The following is a 13,500-nucleotide window of genomic DNA, read 5'->3' as shown; positions in this document are numbered from 1 at the left end:
ATTCATCGACGGGAGCAGATTTGACCGACTGAGTAGCTCGTCAGATCAGACGTCGAGGGACAGGCATAGGTCCGCGAAGGTTCCGACTCCACCCGCCCAGCGGGGAGAGTCGCCCCTTCGGTCTGGGAGCCGCGTCCCTCCTTCAAGATCTCCAAGGAGACGTCCAGAACGAGAGAGGTTCTTTTCCTCGACGGGCAAGCCCGCGGACCCCTGGTCCTCCAGAAGAAGGGAGAAATCAAGGACGGAGACCTCCGTCCCAGCGGCAATGCCCGTCCTACGGCCTGTAGCAAGGAAATTGGACCACTCCAAGAGGATGCCACCTCCTGGTACGGCTCCCCCCGTCGGAGGTCTATCGTCACGAGAACTAGGACCCCCCGCGGACAAGAGAGAGGAGGGGGAAGAAGGCTCTCCAGCGGAGGTTTCCGCTTACTGTAGAGTCATAGGCCTCATCCGACGACACCATAGGCTGGATGAACCGGAGCCCTCGTCTGACGAGTTCTGGCTCTCGAGCCTCAACAGGATGGCGGATGCCCCCGTTCAACAGAAGCCCTCACTAGTGCTCCCGGTGGCTAGAGACGTGAAGCTGGGATTGGCACATGTGAGCAAGGTAGTGGGCAACCATGCAGAGGCCCCAAGAACCAGAGCGCCTCTAGGCTTCTCCAGGGCCTAAAGACTCAGTCGCGGTTTTACCTCCCGGAAGGCCACCGCGCGGGACCCTGCGCAGTATAACCAGCAGTCGCCATCTTGGGACAAGGCGCAGCAGAAGAGAGGGGGACCACAGCCCCGGTTTGCTTCTCACCAGCGGAGACCGCCATGAAGGAGGAGCTGTCCAGGGACTTGGTGCATGTGTCATCCTGGCTGGATTGGTGGGCCGCCACTCTGGTAGCGTTCCAATCCTCGTACGACCTAGCAGTTCCAGAAAATCAGGCCCTGCTGAAAGAGCCGATTAGTTCGGGAGGTAAGGCCCTGAAGTTCCTGTCCTATCAGTCAATTACGCAAACCCCTAACTGGATACTGAGGAAAAGGGACACTGTACTCAGCAAACTGGTAAGGCGGCTCCCTGACAGAGAGGCCAGGTCCCTGAGGATTCTTCCACTGTGGGGCGAGACTGTCTTCCCCCTCAAGGAAGTAGAAGAAGTGATGGAGAGGGTGATAAAGTTAAAAGATGTGGGGGAACCGAGACCTCCTCCAGCAAGAAGATCCAACCATAGGAGACCTCCTTCGGACGTCCCTCTTCCTCCTCGCGCTTCACCTAACCAGCCCAGGAGAGACGCTCCTACTACGTCCTGGCAGCACCCTTCTCAGCCCTCCCGTAGGGGATCTGCAACCACACAGTCAACATTTAGGCCCTCTTACTCGGCCTCCAGAAGAGGGCGTTCGGGCCGTGCCTCCCGAAGGAGATAGGGAGGGAGGCCCCCTACTCCTGCCGAAGCCTCAGGTGGGGGGATGCCTCAAAAATTCTTGGCAAGCATGGTGGGACCACGGGTCGGATCCGTGGACCGTGACGGTCCTGAAGGAAGGATACAGGTTGCCCTTCCTGGCGGAACCCCCACCTCTGATACCAGATCTACAGGCGGAATGGTTGGCACCGAAAGACCCCCTGAGAAGGACAGCCCTGCAAGAAGAAGTCTCTGCTATGCTAGCGAAAGGGGCAATGGAGCTAGTCAAGAACCCAGGCCCAGGTTTCTACAGCAGACTCTTCCTGGTGGAGAAAGCGACAGGGGGATGGAGGCCAGTCATAGACCTCTCAGCCCTCAACAAGTTCGTGTGCAAAACCGACTTCAAGATGGACACTCCGAAGTCGGTCCTAGCGACCTTGAGGGAACGAGACTTATGATGTCGATAGACCTCAAGGACGCATACTTCCAGATCCCTGTCCACCCCTCCAGCAGGAAGTATCTAACGGTGAAATGGGGTACCCAAACGTTGCAGTTCAAGACCCTCCGCTTTGGTCTATCCACAGCCCCTCAGGTCTTCACGAGGATCTTCGCGACAGTCTCAGCCTGGGCACATGAACAGGGCATCCGCCTGATTCGGTACCTGGACGACTGGTTGCTGCTTTCAGACTCTAAGGGAAGTACTGAGGGGGCAAGGCGCGAAGCTCCTGCAGTTCTGTAACGTCCTGGGTATCACCATCAACCTGGAGAAATCCCAATTGATACCCTCCACCAGGATGACCTACCTCGGGATGGTCCTGGACTCCCGGTTGGCGAAAGCATTCCCTTTCGCGGAAAGACTAGACAACCTGAACCAGATCCTACGGCCCTTTCTGGGCCAGCCCAGGAGGGCCAAGGACTGCCAGAGACTGATAGGTCACCTCGTGTCATTGGAGAAGCTAGTTCCTCAGGGGAGACTCAAGCTCAGGGGAGTTCAGTGGAACCTGAAAGAAGCCTGGAACCAGAGAGAGACCCCTCACAAAGTAGTTCCGGTGACCACGGAAACGGAGGTCCTCGAGTGGTGGATCGACCCTTCGAATACCCTCAAGGGGATGCCCTTCGCGGCCGACCCTCCGGAGATGCTCCTCTTCACGGATGCCTCCAAGGAGGGTTGGGGTGCTCACCTCCTCGACAGTACAGCGAGAGGAAGGTGGGGACCCGAGGAGAAAAACCTACACATCAATGTACTGGAAATGATGGCAGTACAGAGGGCGTGTCTGGAGTTCGTCCAGAAGCTCCGGGGAAACACCGTGGCGTTGATGTGCGACAACGCCACCGTAGTAGCTTTCATAAAGAAGCAAGGAGGACTAAAATCAAAGGAGTTGTGCGGCCTCACATTGGAATTTCTGGAATGGGCCGAAAGGGAGCAGATCAAGATCTCGGCCAGGTTCATTCCAGGGAAAAGGAACGTCTTAGCCGACGGCCTCAGCAGAGTGGTGGGGTCCGAATGGTCCCTCCACCCAGAAGTGGCCAAGACTCTGATCCAGAAGTGGGGTTTGGCGATAATAGACCTCTTCGCCACGAGACTAAACGCACAGCTCCCTGTGTTTTGTTCTCCTGTGCCAGACCCGGGAGCAGCGTTCGAGGACGCCTTCCAGCATCCCTGGGACCCTCGACGTGTACGCCTTCCCTCCCTTTGGAATGCTCAGACAAGTTCTCAACAGGGTGAGGAGAGGGAGCAACCTGTGGATGACTTTGGTAGCGCCCTGGTGGCCGGAGAGAGAGTGGTTCGCAGACCTAAAGAAACTGGCGCGTCTTCCACCTTAGCCCCTTCCGGACAGGTCAGACTTGCTCCGGCAACCACACTTTCAAAGGATCCACGAGAACCCTCGGTCCCTTTGCCTTCACGCGTGGAGGTTATCGAGCGTCTCCTGAGGAAGGAAGGCTATTCGGCGAAGACGGCAACGAGGATGTTGGGTTACCTGAGACGATCTTCGGCCGCTGTGTACCACGCAAAATGGGCTACCTTCACGAAGTGGTGCGCCGCTAAGAATATCAAGCCGTTGAGAGCCTCGGTCCCGGAGATAGCCGACTTCTTAGTCTATCTCAGGGACGAGGAAATCATGTCCATCCCAGCCATTAAAGGAGTTAGAGCAGCCCTAGGTCAAGTCTTCCTCCTGAAGGGCATCGACCTAGGTTCCTCCAGACACATCTCGATGCTCATCAAGAGCTTTGAGCAATCATGCCCTCCGCAAGCGGTTAGAGTGCCCCAGTGGGACGTGGCTAGGGCACTGAAGAGGCTGTCAGAGTCTCCCTTCGAACCCCTAAAGGACATCCTAGACAAAGAACTCACCCTCAAGACAGTTTTCCTGTTGGCACTAGCTTCGGCAAAACGAGTAGGGGAACTTCATGGACTTTCATACGAGGTGTCACACTCGAAGGGCTGGCGTGAAGCTACCTTCAAGTTCGTTCTATCCTTTGTGACCAAGACCCAGAACCCAGCAGTCTGGGACCCCAAGTTTGAAGGATTCTCGGTGCCGGCAATCCCAAGTTCAGACAACCCCAAGGACTTGTGGCTGCGCCCTGTCAGAGCAGTACGGAAGTACTTGGAGAGGACGGCCAGGCTGAGGCCCGAAGTCAAGAATCTGTTCGTTTCTTCAGGATTGGTGAAGAAACCGGTATCCAAGAACATGATCTCCTTCTGGTTACGGCAAGTGATCAGGAGAGCCTACAGTAGTGTAGGAATTCCTATTCCAGGTAAACCCAGGCCCCACAACATCAGAGGACTGAGTACCTCTCTGGCCTTTGAGAAGAACATGGCAGTCGGCCATATCCTGAGGGCTGGTACTTGGACCAATCAGTCAACCTTCACAGCTCACTACTTGAAGGAATGCTCGAAGAGGTCCTTGGACGGGTTCTCCCTCGGTCCCGTCATTTCAGCGCTTCAGAAGATTTAAAGGTATAGCCCCAGGGAACCCACGGGTAGTAAGTCCAAGAGACACAGGTTCCTTTTCCTTACTTCCCCCCCCCCCCTGTTACCTAATTACCTTCCCTAAAAGGGACTCGGAAAGCCTTTAACTACCATGAGGTACATCATCACTGAAGAAATACGCCTCCAAGGCATTTTTTACAGAGGTAAGCCACTTAGACACTAAGTTAGTTTTTTGGGTAGTTTTCCCTATTTCGAGTGTTTTCTTTCGGTGGGTCAGCGGAACCTAGCCCCTATCTAGGTTTCCCCTTTTTTGCTTCCATCATCCCGGTCTCTGAGCCCTGCAGTACACTCCCACCTCCTAAGGTATAAGTCTCCTAAGAAAGTAGTTTGAGGTAAGTATTCCGTGTTGAAACAAATCATAAATTTTAAGTAATTTGTATTTTTCCTAACAGTACTTATCTCGAACTACTTTCGGGTTATGGCCCACCCATCCTTCCCCGAGTGACTTACAGGACTTAATAGAGAGAGGAGAACCTCTTTCCACCAAAACTTACTGAGGAGCGAGACCTGAGAAAGCATGCTCTCTGACCCCGGGTCATCTCTGGGCGCGTATCACTCTGCCAGAGATTACCCAGCATAGAGAACAGGAATAGGGTAAACTACACAAAATTCTGGTCGGATGGGAGGAGATCCCAGATACTCCTAAGAAATTAGTTCGAGGTAAGTACTGTTAGGAAAAATACAAATTACTTAAAATTTGTGATTTTTTACTACCTTAACTGCCCCCAACACTTTGCAACCTTCATTCACTCTCTGACGTACATCTGCTTCCACTCTACCATTTGCTGCAACAACAGACCCCAAGTACTTAAACTGATCCACCTCCTCAAGTAACTCTCCATTCAACATGACATTCAACCTCGCACCACCTTCCCTTCTCGTACATCTCTTAACCTTACTCTTACCCACATTAACTCTCAACTTCCTTCTCTCACACACCCATCCAAATTCTGTCACTAATCGGCCAAGCTTCTCTTCCACGTCTGCAACCAGTACAGTATCATCCGCAAACAACAACAGATTTACCTCCCATTCGTGGTCATTCTCGTCTACCAGTTTCAATCCTCGTCCAGGCACTCGAGCATTCACCTCTCTCACCACTCCATCAACATACAAATTAAACAACCACAGTGACATCACACATCCCTGTCTCAGTCCCACTCTCACCGGAAACCAATCGCTCACTTCATTTCCTATCCTAACACATGCTTTACTACCTTTGTAGAAACTTTTCACTGCTTGTAGCAACCTTCCACCAACTCCATATAACCTCATCACATTCCACATTGCTTCCCTATCAACTCTCTCATACGCTTTCTCCAGATCCATAAACGCAACATACACATACTTACCTTTTGCTAAATATTTCTCGCATATCTGCCTAACTGTAAAAATCTGATTCATACAACCCCTACCTCTTCTAAAACCACCCTGTACTTCTAAGATTGCATTCTCTGTTTTATCCTTAATCCTATTAATCAGTACTCTACCATACACTTTTCCAACTACACTCAACAAACTAATACCCCTTGAATTACAAGACTCATGCACATCTCCCTTACCCTTGTATAGTGGTACATACACGCACAAACCCAATCTACTGGTACCATTGACAACACAAAACACCAATTAAACAATCTCACCAACCATTCAAGTACAGTCACACCCCTTTCCTTCATCATCTCAGCTTTCACACCATCCATACCAGATGCTTTTCCTACTCTCGTTTCATCTAGTGCTCTCCCCACTTCTTCTCTTGTAATATCTCTCTCATTCTCATCTCCCATCACCGGCACCTCAACACCTGCAACAGCAATTATATCTGCCTCCTTATTATCCACAACATTCAGTAAACTTTCAAAATAATAATATTAATGTAGCTGACTACAGAAGGGGGATGATTCCATTAGCGCATCTCACACGGTATGTAGTAGGCATTGGAAAAAAGTCTGTGAAGTCCACTCTCCCCATTGCTTGACCAAATTTCTAGACTTTCCGAATCTCTTTCCTTTCTTCCTTTCTTCCATTGTGCTCTTCAACCTCTTGACTAGACTTTTAACCTCAAAGTGCAACTGCAGCATTTTCTCCCAGCTGCATCTCTGTGTTAGATAGTCTTGCTTGATCCAGTACCTTATTTTTGTTATCCTAGTGACTGATGGATCTTTATTAATGTCCACAAGCCTACTGTACTTGTTGTTATTATTATTATTATTATTATTATTATTATTATTAGTTATTGTTATTGTTATTATTATTATTATTGTTATTATTATTATTATTATTATTATTATTATTATTATTATTATTATTATTATTATTATTATTATTATTATTACAAGCTAAGCTATATCCCTAGTTGGAAAAGCAAGATGCTACAGTACAAGCCCAAGGGCTCTATCAGAAAAATACCGCAGTGAGGAAAGGAAACAAGGAAATATAAAACTACAAGAGAAGTACTAAATAATCAAAATGAAATATACTAAGAATAGTAACAACATTAAATTAGATCTCTCGTATATATACTATAAAAACTTCAAAAAAAACATGAGGAAGAGAATTAAGATACAAGAGCGTGCCCAAGTGAACCCTCAAGTAAGAGAACTCTCATCCAAGATGGTGGTAGGCCATGGTGTAGAGGCTATGACACAACCCAAGACTAGAGAACTATGGTTTGATTTTGAAGTGTCCTCCTAGAAGAGATGCTTACCATAGCTAAAGAGTCTCCTCTACCCTTACCAAGAGGAAAGCAGCCACTGAACAATAACATTGCAGTAGTACCCCTTGACCGAAGAAGAATTGTTTGGTAATCACAGTGTTGTCAGGTGTATGAGGACAAAAGAGAATGTGGAAAGAATAGACCAGACTATTCAGTGTATGTGTAGGCAAAGACAAAATGAGCTGTAACCAGAGAGAGGGATCCAGTGTATTACTCTCTGGCCAGTCAAAGGACCCAATAACACACTAGCGGTAGTATCTCAACGGGTGTCTGGTGCCCTGGCCAACCTGCTACCAATGAAGTCATCCAGCAACCATTGCCTGGTCTTCCCTTATCTTAGCTTGGGTGGAGGAGGGTTTGGGTGCTATGTTTAGTCTATAGAACATTGTGCAGTGGTGCAATGACCTGTCCTTTTCCACTGCCACTCTTGAGAAACCTGGGAACAGTAATTGTGGTAAGCAGTATTAGGGAATTATTTTTCCCTTTAAACTATATTCCTCTCTTTCATCTATTGCTGATATCATAGAGACTGACTTCTGAGGTTGATAGATTTTACACCTCTCGTTATACAAGTACTCTTCCTTACACTAAAAGTTTCATTTTACTCCATGTATGATGTCCATCTTAGTTACCAGAGCCTTCGTCCTTGACTTATTGAAATTTTATGTTCTTTACAAATTTTGACAGGTATTTATTGTCACCCTGGGCATTTGGTAGTTTGTTTCTCCCATCTAAATTGCATTTGTCGCTTATAATGATGGGGTTGCCATGAAATGAACTGTATTTTGTATAAAAGAGTATTAATTTTTTCTCGTGTGACTATTTTCCTCCACTTATCCACACATAACTCAGCCTTGTATCCAATCTGTACAAACTGTGGGCCAGGTAATTAATAGGTACCAGAGACTCCTAGCAGTACAAGCTCCCCATTATTACAGATGTTATTTTCTTCATTCAACAAGAGAATGTAATTTCAGAATTTAGGCATATATAAATGAGGATTATCTATGAATGGATAAAGAAACTTTGTACTTACTAAGGTTGATAAAAAAATACATTCCAGAGTAGCATCATAAGGTGACTCGAGTACTGTATTTATAAATTGTAGCTGTGGATTATTTGATATATCATTTTGTACTGTGTAATTGTCTGAGAAAGGTAGAAGACAGACAGTGTATATGTTTGTTATATGAGTTCGATTAACCATGCATTTCTTGGTGTATTTATTGTTTAGGTATCTAGTGGTATCTAGCTTGATTGTTTTGTAAATTGATACAGTAAGTGATAAGTGAACTTTGTTATCATAAGAAATGTCTTTTACAGATGATTGGCGTTTGGGTCTTCAATGAATGGTATAAATTAGGTTCACCAAAACCGCTTCAGCTGGTAGAATTGGGACCAGGACGTGGAACGCTAATGCTTGATGTCTTGCGGGTCAGTTCTTCGAGTTAAATTTGTTTCGTAACTGGAATACAAACCAACGCTATTTATAGGGGTATTACTTTTGGCGAAGCTGAAAGGACGAGCCATTAGAATTTACCGAGGGTTAACTACCCATCCCAGTAGTTAGTGGGAATAGAGGGGTAGGGGGGGGGGTAGCTAGCTACATCCTTCACTCCTACACCTGTGACTGACCTTCATTTTTCTTTTGGCACGGATGGAGAGGGGATGTTACCGCTTTTCCTCCTTGCCTATTTTGGACTGCCATTAATCTGTCTTTTTAACTTGTGTTTTTCTTCTATGTATATGAAAGCATTCTTAATATTTTTAAATATATGTTGTAAATGTTGATTTCAGTGTATGTGCTGTGTGTGTGACAGCGTAGTATGGCTGGTTCTCAAGGACAGAGAACCTTCCCTTCTGACATTTCTCCCTTGGGATTTCAGTCATCCCGTTGGCGGATGGCCTTCCGCTCAACCTGGCCGCCTAGGAGGGGAACAGTCATCGTTTAGATACTCCTCCTTTCGGCTGTTATCGTCGCCTTCCCCTCTACATGTTCCTAGAGGTATCTCCTGGGGGAAGGGAGTGTGGCCCTTTCGGAGCTTAACTTTGGTCTTGATCTTTCTGAAGGTCTTCGCTACTCACTCGTGGGCAGCCGGAAGAATACTCCACGGGGGTAACATCTTTCCCTTTCCGGGGCTAGGTTGCGCTTCCTGATGGTTTTCTTCATTAAGTAAGTAAAATTATAACTGTTTTAATTTAACTTTTCAGCTTCGTCTCCGTGGGGAACCCCCTTCCTGCCGGAGGGATGAGTGGTTCTCCCGAGTAGTTATTTTTCTCGGCTGAATTAATTAATTGTAATTCTTGTTTTGAAACAGTTATTTACGCTAGTGCTCTCTTTCTCCTGTCAATGTCGGCCGGGTAAGGGAGTGGGGAGTCCTTAATTTGTGTCTGTTCTCTCGGTGGACACCTTTCTCGCCTGCGGACTGAGTGCTCCTCCCAAGGGAGTTTTTGTTACATAATTTGTTTTATTTTTCCTCAGTTATCAGCACCTTCGTTCTTGGGGAATCTGGTGGCACTGCGCCATCACTTTCTTTTCTCGTGCCTGTGGCAGCTCCTGATCAACATGCTAACCTCAAGGAACTAGCTACGGCTACGTTTTCTGAGGTCATGCTCAATGCAGACCTTCAACTTGAACAAGGCTTGTTGTTGGGAAACAAAGAGCACTGCCCAGAGGTTTGCCTCCAGGGGTTGGACTACTTTCCCTTCCGAGGTAGAATTTTCCTCCCCAGGTGTTGCAGTTGTTGGGCTGTTTCTCTCTTCCAAGGGAGAACTTCCCTTCACATTCTCTGCTGTCTCTCCTGCGGGTGATCACCTCTCTCGTTCGCGAGAGAGACCTCCCATAGAGACACCTCTTCAGAGTCCTTCCAGAGATGTTCCTGCCAGTGGATCCTGTGACTACGTCTTCTGCTTCATCGGCCTCTGCTGCCGATGTCTGCACTCCTTCCCCTGACGATGGTCCTTCGGGGGCAGGAACAAAGTCCGTGAGAGATTCCTCTTTGGAGGGCTTCTGACAGTCAGCTTACTGATCCTATGCTTGTAGTCTATCGTCGTATCGGTAGCAGAAGACCTCGCCGTGTCCATCCTCCTCTACACCTTATGGGTGCTTCTGCTTCCTTGGCTAAGAAACGTCTCTCACCTCCTCGCCTCCGCAGTCTTCCTCTTCGGAGGAAACTACCCAGCTTTACCCTCTGGTTACCGACCATCACTTCCGTCTTCGACCTAAACTCAAAGAACAACGACTTGTTCATCTCCTGCAAGTGATCATCCACGTTTTCCTCCCAAGTATATGTCTCCTCACAAGGGTCACATTTCTCAGACGTAACTTTCAGCAGTTCGTCAGCTACGTTCTCCGTCACACTAGGCATGTGCTCGACGCTCACCTGCTCGACAGGCTCACCATCGATGAGCAGTGAGTGAATCGCTGACGGCTTCGATCAGCTCGTAAATAGCCTGGTCATCGTGAACTACCTACACGTTTGACTTCTCTTAAATCTTCTGCTATGGGAGAATCGCTGGGAGCTCAAGAATCGCCCTGCTCATCCACTACCTCGGAAATCATTTACTCGTCAGCAATCGCCTACCTGACAGCGTTCTCCACAGCATTCTTTCGTCGCGTAAACCGTCACAGTCTTGTGAATCGCCCACTCATCGCTCAACAAGCTAGCGTTGGGCTTTTGCTCAGAGAATTTTCAATCTAACGCGCCGCTCTTCTTCGGAACGTAATCGCCCACCAATGTGTGAATCGCTCAGCCTTCATGTCCAGCGATTCGTGATTCGCCTCCTCGAGAGTCGTCGACACACCGCCATGCCTCTCGCTCAGCGGTACCGATTGACCCCGCGTCTTTCGTGGTATTACTCGTCGATGCTGCCACTCTCCCTCTAAGCAATCATCTATTCACTAAGCTTCACGTTAGCCATCACCAATATATTTAGAGCAGGAGGTTTCTCGACGTTCCCCTACATGTCAGCTGCTGTCACTCGCTCAGCATACACTCGCTAAGGTGAGTGTACATCCTCTTGCAAGTAAGGATCGCCAGCTGCAGCCTCCAAAGGCAGTGGTTGTAGCCGCTAGAAAAGGCCAGGTGGTCAACGATCGTTCATCATCGCCCCATTCCCCTTCCCGCAAACTCATAACAGCGCGACCGTTGGAGGAGGAGGAAGGGGGCAAGTTTTTAGGGGTTTAGAATGCCAAAAATTCCTGTGCAGAAGAACCCTTCGACCTCTATCACTTCGGGGAAACTATCGTATAGTGCTTCGATGAGCAAGCAGCCGTGGTTCAGCGCTTTGGTCAGAGCTGTGACACAGGCCTTCGTCCTGATGTTCCCTTTGTGGCTGGCAGAAGCCCCTGGGGTTTCCTTGGGGACTTCCTCCGTTTCAACCGATCCAGGACGACAGACAGACGAGCTTCCATCATCAAGGGTCAAACTGGCTCCGGTCAAAGCTCCAAGGGTAGTGGTTCCCCCTGTGGATCCATCATCGCCTCTGCCCACCAATGTCTCACCTGTCGACTCAAGAGGCTCTCAGAGGGAAAAGTTAGTTTTGGACTCTCCCCTCCCGTCACCGATGGAAAGACTCCGGGAAGAGAACACCGTTTCACCTTCAGTTCCCAGTCCTCTCCGTGCCTAAAAGGTAACTATATCTAGACCTTCCATCTTGGAATCTCTGTTTCCCCAAAAAAAGGAATCAAAGGATGCCAAGACAGTGCCAGACTCCTCTTCCAGGACCCAGAGATCCACGGAAGGCGTCAGAAACCGAGTCAACCTTCCCGCGACCCACCTCGATGCGAGATTTGTGGTGGATGACGACGATATCGCTGCCAGCTCAGCTTTAGACAGTGACCAGAGGGAGACAGAACATGCCTTTTAGCTGGTTCTGATCATCATGAGTGCCCTTAACAGGTTTCCAAACCCAGACACAGCCCTGCAAGAAGGCAAAGACATGGTCCCAGACCGTGTCTTAGGCACCCAAAAGCCTCCGAAGTCCCGTGCAGCTCTGCTCTGGTCCCAGGGGTTGAGGGCTACTCGACGAAAGGTCACCTCACAGCTTGCAGACTACTCTGTGTCATACCGGTCAGGCTCGTTCGCCAAACTTCTCGCACCTTCAGGTGTCAACCAGAGGAGGTACCATAAGTTCTGGAGAAGGAAGTCCCACCAGGACTCCCTCCTTTATAGAGCCTTGACATTGCCGCCCTACAGAAGAGGTGGTGCCTAAAAAGCCCCTTCCTTAGGCAATCTTCCCTTCCTGTCCACCAGTGGAGGGATACTTACAAAGCTGCTGGTTCAAGTGGATGCAGCTTGGGCCAATCCTTGGACGGTATCCGTGATTCGTTCAGGGTATCGTGTCCCTGTTCATCTCGTCTCTCCCTCCACTGACCAAGTATCCAGTACAGTACTTGTGAACTCCTTTGTGATGGGATCATCAAAAGGGCAAGTCTTTTGGGCCGAAGTCTAGACCATGTTGGACAAGAGCCCTCTTCAGGAGGTCCTTGATGGATCCCCATTCTTCTTCAGTTGACTTTTTCTTGTGAAAAAGGCATCTAGAGGCTGGAGACCAGTCATCGACCTCTCACCTCTGAACAAGTTTGTCGAACAGACTTCATTCAGCATGAAGATGGCAGACACGGTCAGACAAGCGATAAGACCGCAGGACTTTATGGGTACATGGGGTCTGAAAGGCACATACTTCCAGATCCCTGTCCATCCGTCATTGAGGAAGTATCTAAGATTTAACATTGATGGCAAAATATACCAGTTCAGGGTGCTGTGCTTCTGCCTTTCCACAGCACTTCGGGTCTTCACAAGTGTTTGCCCTGGTGTCATCCTTGGCACACAAGCTCTGCATTCATCTCCTTCGTTACCTGGACGACTAGCCAATCCTATGCAGACTCAGTGGCAACTCTTCTTCAGCACCGAGACGAACTTCAGAGGCTTTGCCAAGATCGGGAGATCATGGTAAACCTCAAGAAGTCATTCCTGCTTCCCACTCAAAGACTGGTATACTTGGGCATGATATTAGACACCAAACTACACGAGCCTTCCCATTGGATGACAGGATAATGAGACTGAGGATGGTCACAAGACCCGTTCTCAGAGTAGAAGATCTCCCAGCCCAGAAGTAGCTATGTCTCCTTGGACACCTATCGACCTTGTCCCCTAAGGATTCGATCTCTCCAGTGGTGCCTGGAATCCAATTGGAATCGGGCCTTTGATTCCTCGGACACTCTGATCCTTGTAGGACCAGAGGAAAGGACGGACCTCAGATGGTGGCTGGCAGACGAGAATCTGCTGAAGGGTGTCAATCTTTTGGTCCTCCCACCTGATTTGATGATGTTTTCAGATGCATCAGGAGAATTGGATTGTCCCACGTGCTGCATCACACGGCCTTGGGCCTTTGGTCAGAGTCCGAAAAGTAGC

The 13,500-nt window shown here is 48.8% G+C and overlaps 1 protein-coding gene across 2 annotated transcripts in view; it reads left to right on the top strand.

Annotated features, from left to right (window-relative positions):
* Window positions 1-13,500, top strand: part of LOC137650465 (protein arginine methyltransferase NDUFAF7, mitochondrial) — a 93,795-nt gene that overhangs the window by 36,153 nt on the left and 44,142 nt on the right. For both annotated transcript variants that reach the window (XM_068383693.1, XM_068383701.1), the window contains exon 5: window positions 8,408-8,518. In XM_068383693.1, coding sequence (XP_068239794.1) covers window positions 8,408-8,518 — 111 coding nt within the window. The remainder of the gene's footprint in view (window positions 1-8,407; window positions 8,519-13,500) is intronic.

This window comes from Palaemon carinicauda, chromosome 1 (assembly GCF_036898095.1).
Source record: "Palaemon carinicauda isolate YSFRI2023 chromosome 1, ASM3689809v2, whole genome shotgun sequence".
In the NCBI taxonomy this organism is placed as follows: Eukaryota; Metazoa; Arthropoda; class Malacostraca; order Decapoda; family Palaemonidae; genus Palaemon; species Palaemon carinicauda.
This window is presented reverse-complemented; position numbering and strand designations above follow the sequence as displayed.